Source organism: Diabrotica undecimpunctata, chromosome 8 (assembly GCF_040954645.1).
Source record: "Diabrotica undecimpunctata isolate CICGRU chromosome 8, icDiaUnde3, whole genome shotgun sequence".
Taxonomy (NCBI): domain Eukaryota; kingdom Metazoa; phylum Arthropoda; class Insecta; order Coleoptera; family Chrysomelidae; genus Diabrotica; species Diabrotica undecimpunctata.
In genome coordinates, this window is record NC_092810.1 from 53,394,075 (window position 1) to 53,421,219 (window position 27,145).

Sequence of the window (27,145 nt, forward strand, 5' to 3'; positions counted from 1 at the left end):
TTTCTCGTACTCATACAGAGTAGATCCGAAGAAAATGAAAAAGACAGAAAAGATTTTATTTCACGTTCAAAGCGTCTATGTACCTATTGATACGTATTTCGCTTTAATAAAGCTCATCAGAATAGTTATTCATAGCCGTTCTTAACGTGAAAAATAAAATTCTCTGTCTTATTAGAAGTAACAATAACATGACTTCGTTATGGACGCAATAGCGACATCTGATAGAAAAATCGGTAAGATAGTTTCGAAACAAATTCAGATTTCTGCTTTAATCTGGAGCCTTCTAAAAATTGCAAGGCATGGCCAAACGATGATAAAGATGTTAATAGAGACATGGGGAATCTAAAATTTGCATTCCACGACATGTCTATTCATCTAAGCAGAAATCCTAACGAATTTGTTTCTCGTACTCATACAGAGTAGATCCGAAGAAAATGAAAAAGACAGAAAAGATTTTATTTCACGTTCAAAGCGTCTATGTACCTATTGATACGTATTTCGCTTTAATAAAGCTCATCAGAATAGTTATTCATAGCCGTTCTTAACGTGAAAAATAAAATTCTCTGTCTTATTAGAAGTAACAATAACATGACTTCGTTATGGACGCAATAGCGACATCTGATAGAAAAATCGGTAAGATAGTTTCGAAACAAATTCAGATTTCTGCTTTAATCTGGAGCCTTCTAAAAATTGCAAGGCATGGCCAAACGATGATAAAGATGTTAATAGAGACATGGGGAATCTAAAATTTGCATTCCACGACATGTCTATTCATCTAAGCAGAAATCCTAACGAATTTGTTTCTCGTACTCATACAGAGTAGATCCGAAGAAAATGAAAAAGACAGAAAAGATTTTATTTCACGTTCAAAGCGTCTATGTACCTATTGATACGTATTTCGCTTTAATAAAGCTCATCAGAATAGTTATTCATAGCCGTTCTTAACGTGAAAAATAAAATTCTCTGTCTTATTAGAAGTAACAATAACATGACTTCGTTATGGACGCAATAGCGACATCTGATAGAAAAATCGGTAAGATAGTTTCGAAACAAATTCAGATTTCTGCTTTAATCTGGAGCCTTCTAAAAATTGCAAGGCATGGCCAAACGATGATAAAGATGTTAATAGAGACATGGGGAATCTAAAATTTGCATTCCACGACATGTCTATTCATCTAAGCAGAAATCCTAACGAATTTGTTTCTCGTACTCATACAGAGTAGATCCGAAGAAAATGAAAAAGACAGAAAAGATTTTATTTCACGTTCAAAGCGTCTATGTACCTATTGATACGTATTTCGCTTTAATAAAGCTCATCAGAATAGTTATTCATAGCCGTTCTTAACGTGCAAAATAAAATTCTCTGTCTTATTAGAAGTAACAATAACATGACTTCGTTATGGACGCAATAGCGACATCTGATAGAAAAATCGGTAAGATAGTTTCGAAACAAATTCAGATTTCTGCTTTAATCTGGAGCCTTCTAAAAATTGCAAGGCATGGCCAAACGATGATAAAGATGTTAATAGAGACATGGGGAATCTAAAATTTGCATTCCACGACATGTCTATTCATCTAAGCAGAAATCCCAACGAATTTGTTTCTCGTACTCATACAGAGTAGATCCGAAGAAAATGAAAAAGACAGAAAAGATTTTATTTCACGTTCAAAGCGTCTATGTACCTATTGATACGTATTTCGCTTTAATAAAGCTCATCAGAATAGTTATTCATAGCCGTTCTTAACGTGAAAAATAAAATTCTCTGTCTTATTAGAAGTAACAATAACATGACTTCGTTATGGACGCAATAGCGACATCTGATAGAAAAATCGGTAAGATAGTTTCGAAACAAATTCAGATTTCTGCTTTAATCTGGAGCCTTCTAAAAATTGCAAGGCATGGCCAAACGATGATAAAGATGTTAATAGAGACATGGGGAATCTAAAATTTGCATTCCACGACATGTCTATTCATCTATAAGCAGAAATCCTAACGAATTTGTTTCTCGTACTCATACAGAGTAGATCCGAAGAAAATGAAAAAGACAGAAAAGATTTTATTTCACGTTCAAAGCGTCTATGTACCTATTGATACGTATTTCGCTTTAATAAAGCTCATCAGAATAGTTATTCATAGCCGTTCTTAACGTGAAAAATAAAATTCTCTGTCTTATTAGAAGTAACAATAACATGACTTCGTTATGGACGCAATAGCGACATCTGATAGAAAAATCGGTAAGATAGTTTCGAAACAAATTCAGATTTCTGCTTTAATCTGGAGCCTTCTAAAAATTGCAAGGCATGGTCAAACGATGATAAAGATGTTAATAGAGACATGGGGAATCTAAAATTTGCATTCCACGACATGTCTATTCATCTAAGCAGAAATCCTAACGAATTTGTTTCTCGTACTCATACAGAGTAGATCCGAAGAAAATGAAAAAGACAGAAAAGATTTTATTTCACGTTCAAAGCGTCTATGTACCTATTGATACGTATTTCGCTTTAATAAAGCTCATCAGAATAGTTATTCATAGCCGTTCTTAACGTGAAAAATAAAATTCTCTGTCTTATTAGAAGTAACAATAACATGACTTCGTTATGGACGCAATAGCGACATCTGATAGAAAAATCGGTAAGATAGTTTCGAAACAAATTCAGATTTCTGCTTTAATCTGGAGCCTTCTAAAAATTGCAAGGCATGGCCAAACGATGATAAAGATGTTAATAGAGACATGGGGAATCTAAAATTTGCATTCCACGACATGTCTATTCATCTAAGCAGAAATCCTAACGAATTTGTTTCTCGTACTCATACAGAGTAGATCCGAAGAAAATGAAAAAGACAGAAAAGATTTTATTTCACGTTCAAAGCGTCTATGTACCTATTGATACGTATTTCGCTTTAATAAAGCTCATCAGAATAGTTATTCATAGCCGTTCTTAACGTGAAAAATAAAATTCTCTGTCTTATTAGAAGTAACAATAACATGACTTCGTTATGGACGCAATAGCGACATCTGATAGAAAAATCGGTAAGATAGTTTCGAAACAAATTCAGATTTCTGCTTTAATCTGGAGCCTTCTAAAAATTGCAAGGCATGGCCAAACGATGATAAAGATGTTAATAGAGACATGGGGAATCTAAAATTTGCATTCCACGACATGTCTATTCATCTAAGCAGAAATCCTAACGAATTTGTTTCTCGTACTCATACAGAGTAGATCCGAAGAAAATGAAAAAGACAGAAAAGATTTTATTTCACGTTCAAAGCGTCTATGTACCTATTGATACGTATTTCGCTTTAATAAAGCTCATCAGAATAGTTATTCATAGCCGTTCTTAACGTGAAAAATAAAATTCTCTGTCTTATTAGAAGTAACAATAACATGACTTCGTTATGGACGCAATAGCGACATCTGATAGAAAAATCGGTAAGATAGTTTCGAAACAAATTCAGATTTCTGCTTTAATCTGGAGCCTTCTAAAAATTGCAAGGCATGGCCAAACGATGATAAAGATGTTAATAGAGACATGGGGAATCTAAAATTTGCATTCCACGACATGTCTATTCATCTAAGCAGAAATCCTAACGAATTTGTTTCTCGTACTCATACAGAGTAGATCCGAAGAAAATGAAAAAGACAGAAAAGATTTTATTTCACGTTCAAAGCGTCTATGTACCTATTGATACGTATTTCGCTTTAATAAAGCTCATCAGAATAGTTATTCATAGCCGTTCTTAACGTGAAAAATAAAATTCTCTGTCTTATTAGAAGTAACAATAACATGACTTCGTTATGGACGCAATAGCGACATCTGATAGAAAAATCGGTAAGATAGTTTCGAAACAAATTCAGATTTCTGCTTTAATCTGGAGCCTTCTAAAAATTGCAAGGCATGGCCAAACGATGATAAAGATGTTAATAGAGACATGGGGAATCTAAAATTTGCATTCCACGACATGTCTATTCATCTAAGCAGAAATCCTAACGAATTTGTTTCTCGTACTCATACAGAGTAGATCCGAAGAAAATGAAAAAGACAGAAAAGATTTTATTTCACGTTCAAAGCGTCTATGTACCTATTGATACGTATTTCGCTTTAATAAAGCTCATCAGAATAGTTATTCATAGCCGTTCTTAACGTGCAAAATAAAATTCTCTGTCTTATTAGAAGTAACAATAACATGACTTCGTTATGGACGCAATAGCGACATCTGATAGAAAAATCGGTAAGATAGTTTCGAAACAAATTCAGATTTCTGCTTTAATCTGGAGCCTTCTAAAAATTGCAAGGCATGGCCAAACGATGATAAAGATGTTAATAGAGACATGGGGAATCTAAAATTTGCATTCCACGACATGTCTATTCATCTAAGCAGAAATCCCAACGAATTTGTTTCTCGTACTCATACAGAGTAGATCCGAAGAAAATGAAAAAGACAGAAAAGATTTTATTTCACGTTCAAAGCGTCTATGTACCTATTGATACGTATTTCGCTTTAATAAAGCTCATCAGAATAGTTATTCATAGCCGTTCTTAACGTGAAAAATAAAATTCTCTGTCTTATTAGAAGTAACAATAACATGACTTCGTTATGGACGCAATAGCGACATCTGATAGAAAAATCGGTAAGATAGTTTCGAAACAAATTCAGATTTCTGCTTTAATCTGGAGCCTTCTAAAAATTGCAAGGCATGGCCAAACGATGATAAAGATGTTAATAGAGACATGGGGAATCTAAAATTTGCATTCCACGACATGTCTATTCATCTATAAGCAGAAATCCTAACGAATTTGTTTCTCGTACTCATACAGAGTAGATCCGAAGAAAATGAAAAAGACAGAAAAGATTTTATTTCACGTTCAAAGCGTCTATGTACCTATTGATACGTATTTCGCTTTAATAAAGCTCATCAGAATAGTTATTCATAGCCGTTCTTAACGTGAAAAATAAAATTCTCTGTCTTATTAGAAGTAACAATAACATGACTTCGTTATGGACGCAATAGCGACATCTGATAGAAAAATCGGTAAGATAGTTTCGAAACAAATTCAGATTTCTGCTTTAATCTGGAGCCTTCTAAAAATTGCAAGGCATGGTCAAACGATGATAAAGATGTTAATAGAGACATGGGGAATCTAAAATTTGCATTCCACGACATGTCTATTCATCTAAGCAGAAATCCTAACGAATTTGTTTCTCGTACTCATACAGAGTAGATCCGAAGAAAATGAAAAAGACAGAAAAGATTTTATTTCACGTTCAAAGCGTCTATGTACCTATTGATACGTATTTCGCTTTAATAAAGCTCATCAGAATAGTTATTCATAGCCGTTCTTAACGTGAAAAATAAAATTCTCTGTCTTATTAGAAGTAACAATAACATGACTTCGTTATGGACGCAATAGCGACATCTGATAGAAAAATCGGTAAGATAGTTTCGAAACAAATTCAGATTTCTGCTTTAATCTGGAGCCTTCTAAAAATTGCAAGGCATGGCCAAACGATGATAAAGATGTTAATAGAGACATGGGGAATCTAAAATTTGCATTCCACGACATGTCTATTCATCTAAGCAGAAATCCTAACGAATTTGTTTCTCGTACTCATACAGAGTAGATCCGAAGAAAATGAAAAAGACAGAAAAGATTTTATTTCACGTTCAAAGCGTCTATGTACCTATTGATACGTATTTCGCTTTAATAAAGCTCATCAGAATAGTTATTCATAGCCGTTCTTAACGTGAAAAATAAAATTCTCTGTCTTATTAGAAGTAACAATAACATGACTTCGTTATGGACGCAATAGCGACATCTGATAGAAAAATCGGTAAGATAGTTTCGAAACAAATTCAGATTTCTGCTTTAATCTGGAGCCTTCTAAAAATTGCAAGGCATGGCCAAACGATGATAAAGATGTTAATAGAGACATGGGGAATCTAAAATTTGCATTCCACGACATGTCTATTCATCTAAGCAGAAATCCTAACGAATTTGTTTCTCGTACTCATACAGAGTAGATCCGAAGAAAATGAAAAAGACAGAAAAGATTTTATTTCACGTTCAAAGCGTCTATGTACCTATTGATACGTATTTCGCTTTAATAAAGCTCATCAGAATAGTTATTCATAGCCGTTCTTAACGTGAAAAATAAAATTCTCTGTCTTATTAGAAGTAACAATAACATGACTTCGTTATGGACGCAATAGCGACATCTGATAGAAAAATCGGTAAGATAGTTTCGAAACAAATTCAGATTTCTGCTTTAATCTGGAGCCTTCTAAAAATTGCAAGGCATGGCCAAACGATGATAAAGATGTTAATAGAGACATGGGGAATCTAAAATTTGCATTCCACGACATGTCTATTCATCTAAGCAGAAATCCTAACGAATTTGTTTCTCGTACTCATACAGAGTAGATCCGAAGAAAATGAAAAAGACAGAAAAGATTTTATTTCACGTTCAAAGCGTCTATGTACCTATTGATACGTATTTCGCTTTAATAAAGCTCATCAGAATAGTTATTCATAGCCGTTCTTAACGTGAAAAATAAAATTCTCTGTCTTATTAGAAGTAACAATAACATGACTTCGTTATGGACGCAATAGCGACATCTGATAGAAAAATCGGTAAGATAGTTTCGAAACAAATTCAGATTTCTGCTTTAATCTGGAGCCTTCTAAAAATTGCAAGGCATGGCCAAACGATGATAAAGATGTTAATAGAGACATGGGGAATCTAAAATTTGCATTCCACGACATGTCTATTCATCTAAGCAGAAATCCTAACGAATTTGTTTCTCGTACTCATACAGAGTAGATCCGAAGAAAATGAAAAAGACAGAAAAGATTTTATTTTACGTTCAAAGCGTCTATGTACCTATTGATACGTATTTCGCTTTAATAAAGCTCATCAGAATAGTTATTCATAGCCGTTCTTAACGTGAAAAATAAAATTCTCTGTCTTATTAGAAGTAACAATAACATGACTTCGTTATGGACGCAATAGCGACATCTGATAGAAAAATCGGTAAGATAGTTTCGAAACAAATTCAGATTTCATCGTTTGGCCATGCCTTGCAATTTTTAGAAGGCTCCAGATTAAAGCAGAAATCTGAATTTGTTTCGAAACTATCTTACCGATTTTTCTATCAGATGTCGCTATTGCGTCCATAACGAAGTCATGTTATTGTTACTTCTAATAAGACAGAGAATTTTATTTTTCACGTTAAGAACGGCTATGAATAACTATTCTGATGAGCTTTATTAAAGCGAAATACGTATCAATAGGTACATAGACGCTTTGAACGTGAAATAAAATCTTTTCTGTCTTTTTCATTTTCTTCGGATCTACTCTGTATGAGTACGAGAAACAAATTCGTTAGGATTTCTGCTTAGATGAATAGACATGTCGTGGAATGCAAATTTTAGATTCCCCATGTCTCTATTAACATCTTTATCATCGTTTGGCCATGCCTTGCAATTTTTAGAAGGCTCCAGATTAAAGCAGAAATCTGAATTTGTTTCGAAACTATCTTACCGATTTTTCTATCAGATGTCGCTATTGCGTCCATAACGAAGTCATGTTATTGTTACTTCTAATAAGACAGAGAATTTTATTTTTCACGTTAAGAACGGCTATGAATAACTATTCTGATGAGCTTTATTAAAGCGAAATACGTATCAATAGGTACATAGACGCTTTGAACGTGAAATAAAATCTTTTCTGTCTTTTTCATTTTCTTCGGATCTACTCTGTATGAGTACGAGAAACAAATTCGTTAGGATTTCTGCTTAGATGAATAGACATGTCGTGGAATGCAAATTTTAGATTCCCCATGTCTCTATTAACATCTTTATCATCGTTTGGCCATGCCTTGCAATTTTTAGAAGGCTCCAGATTAAAGCAGAAATCTGAATTTGTTTCGAAACTATCTTACCGATTTTTCTATCAGATGTCGCTATTGCGTCCATAACGAAGTCATGTGATTGTTACTTCTAATAAGACAGAGAATTTTATTTTTCACGTTAAGAACGGCTATGAATAACTATTCTGATGAGCTTTATTAAAGCGAAATACGTATCAATAGGTACATAGACGCTTTGAACGTGAAATAAAATCTTTTCTGTCTTTTTCATTTTCTTCGGATCTACTCTGTATGAGTACGAGAAACAAATTCGTTAGGATTTCTGCTTAGATGAATAGACATGTCGTGGAATGCAAATTTTAGATTCCCCATGTCTCTATTAACATCTTTATCATCGTTTGGCCATGCCTTGCAATTTTTAGAAGGCTCCAGATTAAAGCAGAAATCTGAATTTGTTTCGAAACTATCTTACCGATTTTTCTATCAGATGTCGCTATTGCGTCCATAACGAAGTCATGTTATTGTTACTTCTAATAAGACAGAGAATTTTATTTTTCACGTTAAGAACGGCTATGAATAACTATTCTGATGAGCTTTATTAAAGCGAAATACGTATCAATAGGTACATAGACGCTTTGAACGTGAAATAAAATCTTTTCTGTCTTTTTCATTTTCTTCGGATCTACTCTGTATGAGTACGAGAAACAAATTCGTTAGGATTTCTGCTTAGATGAATAGACATGTCGTGGAATGCAAATTTTAGATTCCCCATGTCTCTATTAACATCTTTATCATCGTTTGGCCATGCCTTGCAATTTTTAGAAGGCTCCAGATTAAAGCAGAAATCTGAATTTGTTTCGAAACTATCTTACCGATTTTTCTATCAGATGTCGCTATTGCGTCCATAACGAAGTCATGTTATTGTTACTTCTAATAAGACAGAGAATTTTATTTTTCACGTTAAGAACGGCTATGAATAACTATTCTGATGAGCTTTATTAAAGCGAAATACGTATCAATAGGTACATAGACGCTTTGAACGTGAAATAAAATCTTTTCTGTCTTTTTCATTTTCTTCGGATCTACTCTGTATGAGTACGAGAAACAAATTCGTTAGGATTTCTGCTTAGATGAATAGACATGTCGTGGAATGCAAATTTTAGATTCCCCATGTCTCTATTAACATCTTTATCATCGTTTGGCCATGCCTTGCAATTTTTAGAAGGCTCCAGATTAAAGCAGAAATCTGAATTTGTTTCGAAACTATCTTACCGATTTTTCTATCAGATGTCGCTATTGCGTCCATAACGAAGTCATGTTATTGTTACTTCTAATAAGACAGAGAATTTTATTTTTCACGTTAAGAACGGCTATGAATAACTATTCTGATGAGCTTTATTAAAGCGAAATACGTATCAATAGGTACATAGACGCTTTGAACGTGAAATAAAATCTTTTCTGTCTTTTTCATTTTCTTCGGATCTACTCTGTATGAGTACGAGAAACAAATTCGTTAGGATTTCTGCTTAGATGAATAGACATGTCGTGGAATGCAAATTTTAGATTCCCCATGTCTCTATTAACATCTTTATCATCGTTTGGCCATGCCTTGCAATTTTTAGAAGGCTCCAGATTAAAGCAGAAATCTGAATTTGTTTCGAAACTATCTTACCGATTTTTCTATCAGATGTCGCTATTGCGTCCATAACGAAGTCATGTTATTGTTACTTCTAATAAGACAGAGAATTTTATTTTTCACGTTAAGAACGGCTATGAATAACTATTCTGATGAGCTTTATTAAAGCGAAATACGTATCAATAGGTACATAGACGCTTTGAACGTGAAATAAAATCTTTTCTGTCTTTTTCATTTTCTTCGGATCTACTCTGTATGAGTACGAGAAACAAATTCGTTAGGATTTCTGCTTAGATGAATAGACATGTCGTGGAATGCAAATTTTAGATTCCCCATGTCTCTATTAACATCTTTATCATCGTTTGGCCATGCCTTGCAATTTTTAGAAGGCTCCAGATTAAAGCAGAAATCTGAATTTGTTTCGAAACTATCTTACCGATTTTTCTATCAGATGTCGCTATTGCGTCCATAACGAAGTCATGTTATTGTTACTTCTAATAAGACAGAGAATTTTATTTTTCACGTTAAGAACGGCTATGAATAACTATTCTGATGAGCTTTATTAAAGCGAAATACGTATCAATAGGTACATAGACGCTTTGAACGTGAAATAAAATCTTTTCTGTCTTTTTCATTTTCTTCGGATCTACTCTGTATGAGTACGAGAAACAAATTCGTTAGGATTTCTGCTTAGATGAATAGACATGTCGTGGAATGCAAATTTTAGATTCCCCATGTCTCTATTAACATCTTTATCATCGTTTGGCCATGCCTTGCAATTTTTAGAAGGCTCCAGATTAAAGCAGAAATCTGAATTTGTTTCGAAACTATCTTACCGATTTTTCTATCAGATGTCGCTATTGCGTCCATAACGAAGTCATGTTATTGTTACTTCTAATAAGACAGAGAATTTTATTTTTCACGTTAAGAACGGCTATGAATAACTATTCTGATGAGCTTTATTAAAGCGAAATACGTATCAATAGGTACATAGACGCTTTGAACGTGAAATAAAATCTTTTCTGTCTTTTTCATTTTCTTCGGATCTACTCTGTATGAGTACGAGAAACAAATTCGTTAGGATTTCTGCTTAGATGAATAGACATGTCGTGGAATGCAAATTTTAGATTCCCCATGTCTCTATTAACATCTTTATCATCGTTTGACCATGCCTTGCAATTTTTAGAAGGCTCCAGATTAAAGCAGAAATCTGAATTTGTTTCGAAACTATCTTACCGATTTTTCTATCAGATGTCGCTATTGCGTCCATAACGAAGTCATGTTATTGTTACTTCTAATAAGACAGAGAATTTTATTTTTCACGTTAAGAACGGCTATGAATAACTATTCTGATGAGCTTTATTAAAGCGAAATACGTATCAATAGGTACATAGACGCTTTGAACGTGAAATAAAATCTTTTCTGTCTTTTTCATTTTCTTCGGATCTACTCTGTATGAGTACGAGAAACAAATTCGTTAGGATTTCTGCTTAGATGAATAGACATGTCGTGGAATGCAAATTTTAGATTCCCCATGTCTCTATTAACATCTTTATCATCGTTTGGCCATGCCTTGCAATTTTTAGAAGGCTCCAGATTAAAGCAGAAATCTGAATTTGTTTCGAAACTATCTTACCGATTTTTCTATCAGATGTCGCTATTGCGTCCATAACGAAGTCATGTTATTGTTACTTCTAATAAGACAGAGAATTTTATTTTTCACGTTAAGAACGGCTATGAATAACTATTCTGATGAGCTTTATTAAAGCGAAATACGTATCAATAGGTACATAGACGCTTTGAACGTAAAATAAAATCTTTTCTGTCTTTTTCATTTTCTTCGGATCTACTCTGTATGAGTACGAGAAACAAATTCGTTAGGATTTCTGCTTAGATGAATAGACATGTCGTGGAATGCAAATTTTAGATTCCCCATGTCTCTATTAACATCTTTATCATCGTTTGGCCATGCCTTGCAATTTTTAGAAGGCTCCAGATTAAAGCAGAAATCTGAATTTGTTTCGAAACTATCTTACCGATTTTTCTATCAGATGTCGCTATTGCGTCCATAACGAAGTCATGTTATTGTTACTTCTAATAAGACAGAGAATTTTATTTTGCACGTTAAGAACGGCTATGAATAACTATTCTGATGAGCTTTATTAAAGCGAAATACGTATCAATAGGTACATAGACGCTTTGAACGTGAAATAAAATCTTTTCTGTCTTTTTCATTTTCTTCGGATCTACTCTGTATGAGTACGAGAAACAAATTCGTTAGGATTTCTGCTTAGATGAATAGACATGTCGTGGAATGCAAATTTTAGATTCCCCATGTCTCTATTAACATCTTTATCATCGTTTGGCCATGCCTTGCAATTTTTAGAAGGCTCCAGATTAAAGCAGAAATCTGAATTTGTTTCGAAACTATCTTACCGATTTTTCTATCAGATGTCGCTATTGCGTCCATAACGAAGTCATGTTATTGTTACTTCTAATAAGACAGAGAATTTTATTTTTCACGTTAAGAACGGCTATGAATAACTATTCTGATGAGCTTTATTAAAGCGAAATACGTATCAATAGGTACATAGACGCTTTGAACGTGAAATAAAATCTTTTCTGTCTTTTTCATTTTCTTCGGATCTACTCTGTATGAGTACGAGAAACAAATTCGTTAGGATTTCTGCTTAGATGAATAGACATGTCGTGGAATGCAAATTTTAGATTCCCCATGTCTCTATTAACATCTTTATCATCGTTTGGCCATGCCTTGCAATTTTTAGAAGGCTCCAGATTAAAGCAGAAATCTGAATTTGTTTCGAAACTATCTTACCGATTTTTCTATCAGATGTCGCTATTGCGTCCATAACGAAGTCATGTTATTGTTACTTCTAATAAGACAGAGAATTTTATTTTTCACGTTAAGAACGGCTATGAATAACTATTCTGATGAGCTTTATTAAAGCGAAATACGTATCAATAGGTACATAGACGCTTTGAACGTGAAATAAAATCTTTTCTGTCTTTTTCATTTTCTTCGGATCTACTCTGTATGAGTACGAGAAACAAATTCGTTAGGATTTCTGCTTAGATGAATAGACATGTCGTGGAATGCAAATTTTAGATTCCCCATGTCTCTATTAACATCTTTATCATCGTTTGGCCATGCCTTGCAATTTTTAGAAGGCTCCAGATTAAAGCAGAAATCTGAATTTGTTTCGAAACTATCTTACCGATTTTTCTATCAGATGTCGCTATTGCGTCCATAACGAAGTCATGTTATTGTTACTTCTAATAAGACAGAGAATTTTATTTTTCACGTTAAGAACGGCCATGAATAACTATTCTGATGAGCTTTATTAAAGCGAAATACGTATCAATAGGTACATAGACGCTTTGAACGTGAAATAAAATCTTTTCTGTCTTTTTCATTTTGAGTCCATAATAATTTTACAGTATGGTTGTTGTTTTGTATGGTAGCTAGTTATTTTTTAAAGCTGGTTAATAGTATTTATGGAACTGAGGAAATCGGTAATTATAAGAGCCCTGGATATATTATCGGAGTTAATATGAGTGACGGCTTGGTAAATGGCATATAGCTCTCCGGCATGTATGCAGCTTAAGGATCATAGTTTTTACTCAAGTGTAATGTTTGATGTAACGACAGCTGCCGCAAGACTAGTAGATGTTTTGAAGGCATCTGTGTATGCGTGATAAAAAAATAAAATTTGTAAGTTTGTTGATGAAGGTATTTTTATTAAGGAGTGGGGAGTATCGTTCTTTCTAAAGATATTTAAGGGTGTGTCGGATTGAAGAATGCTTATTTTCCAAGGAGAAGGAATTCGTTTTTTTTTTGTGGCATAGACTTTCGTCATTCAGCCAGTCTTGAAAGGTTATAATATATTCCTTAAGAAAGTATATACACATAAGTACAGATTATTTCAGACAAATGCACAGCGATATCCCTAAAACGAAATAGACGAATAATTAATAGAAGAACACGTCGAAGGAAAATACAAGGACACTCGCTTCTCGTCTAGGGGTCGGTCAAGACATTTATTTTAACAGACAAACAATACTGGACCACTGATAAGGTATTGTTAGGGCAAGGACACTCGCTTCTCGTCTAGGGGTCGGTCAAGACATTTATTTTAACAGACAAACAATACTGGACCACTGATAAGGTATTGTTACATATTCTTAGGACCGAGGAGTTCTTATGAAGTTAAAATAGGTATTTTGTATCAGAATTTTTAAAGCAATGAGAGTTTGCCTAACTCTTTCGTAAAATGGTGGTTTTATATTCCAATTTTAGGTATATAAGTTTTTAAAACAATCAGTGAACATGTTATTTCTAGTTGGAATGCTTGGATTAGAATTAGCGGCGAATAAATGTGTGAGAGTGAAATTACTAGAAGTGGTTTCTGAGATATAACCGGTCAAAGTTAACTGGCATTTGAGACAAACTTATAAAAAATATGATGATAATCTTTAAACCATTACTTCTTTCTTTCGGAGATCTTTCTCGATAAATTTTTTTTATCTCTACAAGATATTTATAACATATAATAATAATAAAAACCATCGGTATTGCACGTGAAAAATACTAAATAAATTAGGTTAAAGAAAATTGAATGTAAAAGATCGAAATCAGCTTCCTACTCTCCTAAACTCCTACTACTCCTACCTCTTGGCTTCCCCCTAAAACCACCTCCCTCGTAGAAGGGAAAAACGGAAAAAATCGATTTAACAAAAATCTATTTTTGGTAGAAAAAAATATTTCAAATAAAAAAGTAGATGATATGAACAAAATTGTTTGTTAGCACTTTTTTTGTAAAATGAATCGTTCTCTTAAAAAATCTATGCTACGCGCGCGAAATCAAACTTTTTTGAACTTAAACTACAAGCCACCACTAAAAATATAAGTCGATGGAAAATATGTATTAATAATATTTAAATAAATCCATCTTCATTGAACAGAACATGTGCTTGGGTCCAATAATCGAGAAAGGTGGTAAGAATCTAAATCTAGCAATAAGTGGGTAAGAGAAGCAGGGGAAGATTAAGCTTCTTTCGGATCGACTTATTGAGAAAAGATATTAAGAAGTAAATAACTTCCAGCTGAAACATTTAGCGGCTTCTCATTTCTTTTAATGATTTCTTATTAACCACTTCCGAACCTCGTTTTTTGTTGAATTTTTAGTGATCACACAGAATAATTTTGGACCTACAAAGGCTTCTCTCGAGCCTTATTTTGCCAACAAATCTGCTCGTTTACTTCTGGATTTTAAAAATAAAAACGGGTGTGGCAGTCCAGTGGGACTGCCGGTGGAAGTTACACTTCTATACTTGCATTCGCCGTTACAAATTTATATGGGAGTCAATCTGCACAATCATTACATATGTAATTCTATAGGTAAGACATGGCAGAAAGAGAAACAGAATTAATAAAAACTTACTAACAATGAAGGATTGAATCAATATTTTGAAAATGTATATTTTTATTTTCATATATGTATGAAAGGAGTTGAATGCAAAAATTTTTTTACACATACTCTGCAGTAAAATTCGTTGTTTATTTTGTTATTAATATAATATATTAATATAATAATACAATACAAATTAAACTGCAATATTCATAAGTATTTAAAAATGACAATAATATACATAAAAAAATACACTACAATACAGTGCAACATAATTCCATATAATAATACAATACAAATTAAAATTCAATATCCATAAGTATTTAAAAATGACAATAATGTAATAATATTAATAAAAAAGTCCTCCCCGACTGGCAATCGAACCCCGGTCTCCCGCGTGACAGGCGGGGATACTGACTACTATACTACCGAGGACATGACACAAAGATATTTCAAAATTGACAGTTCTGGATCATACAGTGATTTATTGAGATTATTATTTTGAAATACAAAAGACTAATATAATTATGAACATTTAATAAATAATACAAAACATATCACATAAATAATAATATTAATAAATATTTTATTATATGTATATTATAGGTATATATATCTTTATATAATATAAAGATATATATACCTATCTATATAGGTATATATGCATATATATACCTATATCCGCCCTAACAACTTTCTCTGTTGTTATGAACATTTAATAAATAATACAAAACATATCACATAAATAATAATATTAATAAATATTTTATTATATGTATAATATTATAGGTATATATATCTTTATATAATATATATAATATTAAATTATATATACAAAAGGAACATTTTTATATTCGAGAGAGGAAGAGAGAGAAGATATATCTTCTGTCTCCCTCTTACTCATTATCTTACATATGTATAATGTAATGGTTTCACAGATTCACTCCCATACAAATTTAAAACGTGGAGCGCGCGTATAGAAGTATAACTTCAAAAATGAAACTTTTAAAAATATAAGTATATACACGGTTTTTCGTGATAAATAAAGATTATGACTACGTTGGACTTTTCTAAATCGCTCTGTACATTTAAGTTTATGTATTTAATGTTGAAAAAAACTCACATTTATATTTAAAAGTTTGACGGGTCTAAGCGTTTTTATGATTTGTTAACACCAACAATTAATTTTATTTCTTAAATGGTTTCCACATTGTATATTTAAGACTCACCCTCTTAAAACTCATCTGTAACTTATCCATATTTTTATTTTTGTGCTGAAGTCAGAGTGTTTTTTTAGTGCTTATAATTCAAGTATTACCTTGCGTCTTAAAATAACGTCAAAATAACATATTTATATAAAGTAAACAGTTTAAATTGCTCTATTTATAATTTATGCAAAAAATAATCAAATTTTTCTATTTTTTTGTAGGTGGCATTTGAAGGACGTTGGACTAGGAATACCCATCCCAGAAATTATCCCTCTGATATATGGAGCACAAAATTCAGTGACATAATTGGAGCATCGCATCGAAAGTATCATTCCTTTTGGAATGAGCAAGATTATGCGAGTGAAGGGTTGAAAGAATTAGCTGAATCAGGAAAAACACAATCTGTTGAAGACGAAATAAAAGAAATGGTAAAAAAATATTCTATTATTATATCCAGATAAAGCGTTCAACCACTTTTGACATATCGCAGCAGTATTTTTTTGAATTGCTGAATCCCTTATAACTTTTTATCTAATTTGGATATTTTCTGACTTTGGTTTAGCTTATGATTGTGATCTTCATTACTTTTTATTTTAGTTGTTAATTAAATATTTAATTAATGAAATAATTATGAACAATATAAATGAACTTAAATAAAAAATGATATCTTTGAAATATGGAAAGGTTGTAGATAAATTTTATGATCATAAACTAAACCTAACAATCACAATAGAGACAGAAGAATAAAAGGACAAAGAAGACCAATAATCTAAATAGATTAACATAAAATAAGTAGAAGATGCATTTTAAAAAGAATTAACGTAGGGAAAAACTGCGGTGCTGATGAATAATAACCAGAAATGGCAGAAAAGACAAGATAGATTCTAGTAAAATAGAAAAATTACCTCTTAATCCTCTACATAAAAAGAAGAAAAATATCATTACAAGATTAGAGAAACAAAGACTTAAGGCAAATGACAAAAAATAAAATAGGGGAATAAAAACTTATTGTAATGGAAGAAAAACAAACGAATGTCAATGTAAACAATTAAAATATTATAGACAGGAACGTAGAAACAAGAGAACAGCTATATCTTAATTATGAGCAGCTTTCGATACAGTGGAAACAAACGATAGATACATGCTTAATAAACTTAGAAATACCATACTTAAGTACTGCGAGAACTTATAAAGAATACTATTATATAAGAAATTAGAAAAGTGTTGTAGCAGAAGTTCAACTGAACGAAAAAAGATGTAATAGTTTTAAAAAGCAAAAAGATATAATGTAACAAGATATCATAAGTCTCATCATCATCATATAATGGGGGTCCTACGGCGATTGCCGCTTCCCGCATTTCAGCCTCCATCTTTTCCTATCTCTCCAATCTCCTTCTTCTAAGCCTCTAGATTGCATTGTTTTTGTAATTTCTCTTCTCCAGGAATTTGGTGGTCTTCCCCTTTTCCTTCTTTCTGGCGGAACATACATTAAGGCTTTCTTTGGCCACCGCTCCTCCTCCATTCTCATCACGTGACCATACCATTGTAATTGCTTTCCTTGTATTCTATCTGAAAGAGTATCTCTAATTCCTGTACGGTTTCGTATTTCCTCATTCCTGATTCTTTCCATTCTCGATACTCGACATGACCTTCTAAGATAATCCATTTCCAGAACGTCTACTTTATCTCGTTCATTCTTTGTCATCGTCCAACATTCGGCACCATATGTGGTAATTGGTTCTACAATTGCTCTGTATAAGCGAAGTTTGGTATGCATCTTTATTTTATTAGACCACAGTAATGAATTCAGTATTCGTATGCATTTTTTCCCTTGGGTTATTCGGTTTTGTACATCTATCTTAACTCTGCCATCTGCTGATATGATGCTTCCTAGATATTTATACTGGTTGCAGCCTTTTATGACTGCGTTTTCAAGCCTCAGATCTGTGGTATTTCCTCCAATTTTTAAATATTCTGGTTTGCTTATGTTTACAGTAAGCCCCCATTTGGCATATTCCTCAAATAATTTTCGATTCATATAATTTATATCTTCCTCATCGGTTGCAACCACCACCTGATCATCTGCAAACAACAATGTATACAGAGTTTCTTGTCCCACTTCGATTCCCATAAATCTACATTTATTTCTCCAATTACTCAATGCTTCTTGGGCGTATATTTTAAAGAGTGTCGGTGACAAACAGCATCCTTGCTTTAGGACTTTAGTGACTTTAAATTCATTTGAGGTTCTGGTTCCAATTTTTACACAACTAACTGCATTTTCGTACAATTTATATATCGCTCGGATATACGTCGAATAAAATCCAGACCTTTCGAGGACCTCAAACATTTTCTTTAACGGGACACTATCATATGCTTTCTCAAGGTCTATAAATACCAAATGGGTCTCTCTACTTCTTTCGACACGCTTTTCAATTATTTGTCGTAGGATAAATATATTATCAACGCAGGATCTCCCGGTACGAAAGCCGCTTTGTTCTTCAATATCTTGTATCTGTCTTTCAACCCTCTTCTTTAATATTCTGCCGTACAACCGGCCCACAGAGCTCGTCACACTAATACCTCTATAATTGGAACAGTCTCTTTTATTCCCTCTCTTATATATGGAGCTTATATAAGATTTATTCCAATCTTTAGGAATTTCCTTGTCTCCACACATACATTTATTGAAAAGATCTACTATTAATTCTAAAAGTGCAGTCGGCCCATATTTAACCAGCTCTATAGGAATGTCTCCAGGCCCTGCGGCTTTTCCGTTTTTAACCTCTTTTCAAGGTTTCCGTCAATTCAGATAATGTTATTATAGGGATTTCCTGTCTTTCGTCTCTGTTGTCTATTAATTCCCTTATCTTTTCCCATCTGTACTCTACTCTATCCTCTTTCAGCAGTTTCGTTTTATATTCTTTCCATTCATTTAACTTTATGAGAGAAATGTTGTCTTCATTTTTCTCATTTTTCCTAAACTGCTTTAATGTTTTCCAAGCTTGTGCCACTTTTGTTCCGCCCATAAATCTGTCCAGTTCATCACACTTAGCCTCCCAGTTTATATTTTTTGCCTTATCCACGTCTTTTTTAACTTCTTTATTCCATTTAGCGTATATTTCTCGGTCTTGAGGATCTTTGGATTGAAGCCATATGTGATATGCTTGTTTTTTCTTGAGAACTTTCTCTTCTAGTTCCGTTGACAACCATTTAGGTTTTCCTTTTTATATCATAAGTCTACTTTTACTACATTTTCTTCTCCAGACGGAAAGGGGACTCCACTTCCCTCTGTAGGCCTCCCTTTGCTGATTTGTACACAATCTTCAATACTTGTAGGTTTTTTTAAAATCAGCCTATTTTCTAGCATTGTTTTGATTCAGTTGCATACGGTAGCGGATATCCCTTTTGTTGCTACTGTATCATGAAGAGAATTTGGTAGTGCATTATTAAATACGCCTTCTATATCTAGAAAGGCTAATGCAATTTCTTCATTATTAATAAACTTACTGATTTTATGAACTACTTCACCCAGTGACGTTTCAGTTGATTTTCCTTTTGGATATTCATGTTAGTTGCCACTGAAAGGATGATCCCTCAATGGCTCCTTCCTAATATGTCTATAAAGAATTTTTTCTATTGTCTCAATAGAAATGATGTTAGACTGATCAGACTGTAGGATTTAGATAGGGCGTTATCTTGTCGTTCTCTTTTATGTATGTACACTACTCCTACAGTTGTCGAAGGTTTTGGTATATAACTTAGTGCTATGCTAGCCCTAAAGATTTTTGTTCTTCTTCTTCTTTTTTGTAGGCATAACTCTGTCTGTTTTTCAATGTACCTCCAGTAAGTTATCGTTCCATCGTTTAGGTGGTCTTCCTACTGATCGTCTTCCTATTGGGCAACCGTCTCTTGCCGTCTTTACTACTCTATTTGATGTTATTCGGCTTATATAAACGTTACATTCTACCCTTCTTTTTCTTACCCAGTCCTTGATATTCTTGACGTTGCAAGACTTTTAATAAGATGGGCAATAAGGTTCAATCCTTTGTTGTAGGGCAGGAAACATTCTATCTTCTCCTGTAGATTTAAATGGAGCAAAGTGGTTTATGGTCCACTTTACGTTATCCGTTTTGAAGTTTTTTCCAGAGAATTTACAGTCTTCCTTTCTAGGACGTTTAGGTCGTTCTAGTGTTTTAGCTTAAGGATGCTTGTTAAAAATTGTTGAACTTAGGAATTGATTTTATAATAAAAGTTCTAGCATTTTCTTTTTAGATTCGGCAAGGTGCCATCAGATCTTTTAAGTAGGACTGGTCCCTATGCCGGATCCTTGGAAAGAATCTTGTATATTCTAGTGCTGGCTGAAATACTCTGACAGGATCTCCCTTAATATTCCCTTTTTGCTTTTCTTATCTCTTTATTTATAACGAATTTACAAGAAGTGCGAGTTCCAGATGAGTGACACTCAATTCGGATTTCGAAACGGATTGGGAACACGAGAGGCTCTTTTTGCTTTAAATGTGTTAACGCAACGATGCAGAGACATGAATGTAGATGTATATGCATGTTTTATTGACTATCGAAAAGCATTTGACTGCGTTAACCATCAAAAGATGATCGAAATTCTGAGAACAACTGGAGTTGACGAACAAGACTTGCGAATTATCTCAGAACTATACTGGCACCAAACGGCAACAATTGAAATAGAGCACGCAACATCCGAAGGCATACAAATCCGACGAGGAGTGAGACAGGGATGCGTCTTATCACCGCTACTCTTTAATTTGTATTCGGAGTCTATATTCAGAGAAACATTAGACGAGGTCCAAGGCAGAATTAAGATTCACGGAATCAGCATAGACAACATCAGATATGCTGATGATACCGTCTTAATAGCAAGCAACGCACAAGAACTACAAAATATAATAAATGCGGTAGTTCACCACAGCGAAATGTTCGGTTCACATCTAAACGTTCCCAAAACTAAAACTTTAGTATTTTCAAAGACACCAATAAACGTACAGGTGTATGCCAAGGGTCAAATAATAGAACAGGTAAATTCCATAAAATATTTGGGAACAAATATCAATAGTCAGTGTAATCCAAAAAAAGAAATCCTATCAAGAATCGAACAAGCAAGGAAAACATTCATGAGCATTAAAACATTTTTTACAAGATCAGACCTTAGTCTACAGCTTAGAATTTGAATGATCAGATGTTACGTTTTTTCTGTCTTACTGTATGGCTGTGAAAGTTGGACAATGGACTCTGAAATAGAAAAAAGAATAGATGCCTTTGAGATGTATATATACAGACGAATGTTGAAGATTCCATGGGTACAAAGAGTTACTAATGTTGAGGTACTTCGTCGCATGTGTAAATAAAAAGAATTACTAAGAATAATCAAAGAGAGGAAAATGCAATACTTGGGTCATGTGTTGAGAGGCGAAAGATATGAATTACTTCAAGTTATACTGGAAGGAAAAGTACAGGGCAAAAGATCAGTAGGAAGACGCCAGAACTCGTGGCTGAAAGACCTGAAGAGATGGTTCGACCGCTCATCTGCAGAGATCTTTCGCGCAGCACTTTCCAAAACTACAATTGCCATTTGGATCGCCAACCTTCGAAAGGAGACGGCGTAATGAGAAGAAGAAGATCTCTTTATTGCATTCAGTAAGAGTTTTCTTGTATATTTCACAGTTCCATAAATTGTTTGGCTTTATTCGGTAGCCTCTTTACTTTTCTTTTATCGTCTGTTATTCGTCTTGGTTTTGATTAAGAAGTTCTCCTGGTACGATGTAAGAACTGCTTTCTGATTCAATATTCAATCATTCAATGTCTAAATAAATTAGAGAACAATTTTTTGGAGTGAGATGTGTATATATATTCAGGGATTCTACAGTATTCACTGCCTTTCCTCGTTCAACCGTTTCCATCCCTCTCTGTTGTCCCATTCTTTATCGTATAGGCCTCTCGTACTCATGGCGTCGTCTAATTCGTTCCTCCAGGATTTTCGGGGTCGTCCTCTTTTCCTTCTTCTGCTGTTACTAGTTCTTCTTACATGTCCATACCACTTTAGTCTTTTTTGTTCTATGTATGTTAGTATGTCTGTTTCTATTGATGTTCTTTGTTTTATTTCGTCATTACTTCTCCTATCCATTCTTGTTACTCTGCAGCATCTTCGCAGGCATTCCATCTCTGTTGCTACTATCTTACTGCTGTTGTTCTTGTTTATGATCCAATTTTCAGCCCCATATGTCATAATACTTCGCACTAATGTTTTATAAATCTATGTTTTTGTCCTCATATTTAGGTGTCTATCCTACCATACTGAGTTTAGTTGTCTGATTGCTGTTCTTGTTTGTCCTAATATTTGTGTAATTTCTTCCTCTGTTGTTACTTTTCTCGTGATTATAAACCCCAAGTATTTAAATTTATCCTTTCCTTTGATTGTTACGTTGTCATCAATCTGTAGATCTTCTATGTCTTCTTCACTTGTAGATAGGTACTTTGTTTTCGCGAGGTTAATATCTAGTCCAGCCTTGGTATATTCTTCTTGTAGTTTCTTCATCATGTAGCTGAGGTCGTCTTGGTCTTATGCAATTACTACTTGATTGTCTGCAAAGCTTAACGTATATATGCCTTCGCATTTTCTTTTCCATGTAGTCAAGGCTTTCTCTAAGTATATTTTGAATAGGGTTTAAGATGTGGAACAACCCTGCAGGAGCTCTTTTGTTTTGGTGAAGTCTATGATTCTTGTTGCCATTCACAAATGCCAAATGTATATCTGTGAGATGTCTTTCGTTTATAATAGAAGTTACATGAAAATTTAAGTTATTTATTATCATAGATAAATATTTTTTTCAATATTTTAATTTTCTTATTAATATTTTTTCTAATTTTTATTTAAAGCTGAACTAAATTCAATAAACTAATAAATTTTAAAATTAAACAACATTTATAAAAAAAATTAATATTATACAGTTAAAATTGTAACCATAATTATTTAATACTAAAATCAAAATAACTTTTTAATTATAATAAACATTAAAATAATTTTTATGTATTAATATTTACTTTCGTTTCCAATAATAATTTTTTATTTCGTTTCCAATAATATAATTACTTACTATTGTCAATCACGCTACCAATGATATTCAAAATGTATTTAATATATTTTGTTATATTTGTTTTATTTAACTCATTTCAATTGATTGGACGCCTGAACTCCTTGTGATCATTTTAATCAATACCAAAAAGTTGGTGGTCTAAATAAAAATATAACTATAAAATCTATGATAAAAATTTAAAATTTACATAACTCATTCGCACTTGACAATGAGGAGGGATGACTGCTTCACCTATAGATACCTTCAAAATATTTTTATTTAATTTATTAACAAGGCATTTTTAAAATTTTAGGGAACTAACATACGAACGATCATTAAAGCTAGAGGTCTTCAACATCCAAACATAACAGAATCTTCATATTCAGTGTTTCGAGTTGACAGCAACAACCACATGGTCTCCCTTGCGTCCAAAATTACTCCGTCGCCCGATTGGTTTGTTGGAGTCGCCAATTTCGAACTGTGTCAAGCTGATTGTACTTGGGCCGAATCCTACTCGTACAACCTCTATCCTATGGATGCTGGTACCGATGATGGTATAGGATACATGGTAAGAAAGTAACATTTTAAACATAAGATATTGGATAAAAGAGAATTATGTTTAGTAAGAAAAAAGTTCTATAACAAGAGAAGTATTAAATTTCATTATTCAAAAAACATGCAACACTTTGTATATGGTTATTTATTTGGATTAATAGTAGTTCTTTGTAAATCTTATCTAAAAATATATATATGCGATAAAGTTTTTACCTCGCTATCTTTTTTTTAACTAAAGAGTTTTTCCTTTTTTTTTTTCGCAAATCCAGAAAGATAAGAAAGTTTATTTCTCTGTATATTACTTTAGTTAATTTGTAAATTTGTTTTTGACTCACACAAAAAATTTATAATGCCAAGAGTTTGCAGTCGTCAGCAATTTCGTCATTTAAGCGACTTCAAAATTGTACACATTGTAAGCATGAAAGAGGCCGGTTTTAGTTTGGTTTACTGGAAATTTCACGAAGAATTGAATCTAATCCATTAACGCTGTTGAGAGTTTGGACAAGGTGGTCCAATGATGAGACTTATCATTGTAGTGGAGGGTCTGGATGTCCTAGAATTTAGCAAGACCGTGATTTTAGCCATCTTAGACTTTTTGCTCTCAAAAATAGACAGGATAGTGTCCATCAAGTAAGAGATGATTTAGTTGCAGCTTCAGGAAGTGTAGTCTTAAAAAGAACAGTTAATAAAAAATTACTTGGAATGGGACAGAGCTTACCGTCCGCTTTTGATGATACCTTTAATACCACAGCATAAGGCTCGTCGCTTAGAATGGTGCAGAGCTCGGCAAAACTTAAATAACCAATGAAATTTTTCTGCTTCAATGATAAATCTATTTTTTGTTTGGGTGGCTCTGCTAAATGCATAAGACAGAAACGTTTTGGAGATAAGAGACGAAATATAGACTTAGCTGTTAAACGCCATACAGCATGACAACCAAGCATTATGGTATGAGAAGCATTATGTTTGAAAAGCACAATCTTATTAACGGTACTTTAACAGCTCGACGATATATTGTTGAAGTACTGTAATCGGTTTACATCCCTACCTACAATCTATTTTAAATGCGATCTTTCAACAGGATAACACAAGACCTCATATTTTTGCCACGTCCTTCAGCAAACTTAGAAGACTTGTGGCATGCCATAAGAAGAATCTGGATGAGAGTTTCATAATATGATATAGACCACTTAATTCGATCAATGCCCTGAGTAACTGAGTGTATAAAAAATTAAGCAGAAGCCACTCATTATATTGTTACGAATGACAACCGAGTGACAGTTGCGGGTCGAGGTAGTTGGAAAATTAATAAGTTATTATTTGTCAGTTATATAATTTGGTGTTTTTACATTTTTAAAAAAGTTTTAATGAAAAAGTTTAACGTAAGCCCACGATACAAATTGGTGTTAGAATTGGACATCTAAGTGGCCGAGCTCAGACAGGGTTCAAAACGATTTGCCGACGGAATCTGGAGAGGTTCTAGTAGGTGTTTCCTCTTAAGATCCTTCATTACTAGCCATGCTGCAGGTCTAATGACTACGATAGAAAACCACACACGTAAGAAAACCAAGCTACAATCACGGAAGAGCTAGGTGGTCTTAAATAAGACATGTTTGTCAAATTGACAAGGCTCGAGATGAAGATACATGAAACCAATTCAGAACTTCGTGCAGAAGTGCGTAAAACCAGCACACACAACTGCGTACAGAAGTACAAGAAGCCTCTACTGAGATCACAACGCAACTGTGCATAGAGATACAAGAGGCTGTAAATAAAAATAAATCGCACCTACAAAGAGAAATATGGGAATTGGACCGCATTCCTCCTCAGCTAAAATCAAACCACTAACATTTGATGGTAGGTACGACTAGTCTCCTCTCCCTTCGAGGAGAAGATATGACTGTTTTTGTAGACCACCTCTGAAGCACAGCAAAAAACCTTTTTCAGCTTGATGTCGCAATTAGAATAGAAAATGGTGACAAATATTTGCATCAAGTGTATCAAACTTGATTAAGGTCCAGAGAACAGAAATCCGGTGAATCTCTTATAAAATTCAAAGCCAATATAGCACTCCTTATTAGACTATCCTATCCTACTGCCCCAGATGATTTTCTATAACAACTGGCCGTCCACAATTTTGTAAATAGACTTCACGATGTTAAAATACAGCAGGGTATGCGAATGGCTAGAAATAAAACGGGGAGACATGTTGGTTTATGCATTAGAGTAGAAGGCAACCAACCTTATTCGTTAAGTTTAGGCGATAATGAAAAATTTGGTAAGGTTCTAGCAAGATTTAAAGGTTTAATTAATCAAGCAGAAAATAGGAGCTGCAACAGTCGTTCAACCACTCTTGAATGTTGGATGTTGGAATTGTAGAGAATTAGATCATCGTAGAAATCAATGTCAGTCTAAGGTGCCTTAGAAAAATGAACAGGGAAACGAGTACAATGCCGCAATAGCTAAGTTTTGCAACTTTAGCACAACGGGAAAAGTCTCACGAATTCTGATAAGCTTAATGAAAAAAATTCTTAAATAACAATTGATAATGGTGCAACTCACACACACTATACTCCATTCAACGATGATATCTGTTTTATACTGGAACAACCGAAACCGGGACAATAGCTCCTATCCATGGTTGTAACGACGCGGAGTTGCCATCATTATGTGCTGGTAGCTGATATCATAAATGATGTCAGTATTGGGCTAGACTTCTTACTTTACCATAAACGTTAATTTAGATTTTAAAAGTAAATATTCTTCAAATTAAAGATAAAGAAGTCGTGTTGTAGTTATCAGAATGTAGTGTAACAATATGCCGCATCTGCGTTGAATAAGATGTTTTACTATCAGCCTGATCTAAGATCATAGAACCTGTTGTTGTGAAATTAGAACCAGACGTGCCGAATACTATTCTAGAAATCTTCGCATCAGCTGTCCAACAACTCACTAAAGGTACCCTTTCGTTAGAGCGAGGAATCTCGTTAGAATGCTTGGCAACCTGTTTTTTAATCGAATAATGAATTTAAACAACTACGATGTTCTATTGAAGAAAGAAATTTTATTGGGTACTCTCGATGGTATCACTTGTATCAGAAAGTCTATTGCGCAACAAGGAAAATTTCCGATGCCTTTAAAATTCTCATGGCTCAACTCCTGTACCAGAAGAGTAATGAACATCTCGACAAAAATCATGACAAACCTTACAAATGGCTGCAAACTTCTAAAGATGTTCTCCTTGACATCTACCGATTACACGAAGGTAACCTAACATTGACTAAACACTTTAAATTCTGCTTTCATCAAACAAGCTACTAGAAGAGTCTTGTT

The 27,145-nt window shown here is 33.6% G+C and overlaps 1 protein-coding gene across 1 annotated transcript in view; it reads left to right on the forward strand.

Annotated features, from left to right (window-relative positions):
* Nucleotides 1-27,145, forward strand: part of LOC140448824 (uncharacterized) — a 228,545-nt gene that overhangs the window by 160,439 nt on the left and 40,961 nt on the right. The window contains 2 exon segments of the mRNA XM_072541943.1: nucleotides 16,370-16,576; nucleotides 23,571-23,825. Of these exon segments, the coding sequence (XP_072398044.1) occupies nucleotides 16,370-16,576; nucleotides 23,571-23,825 (462 nt within the window).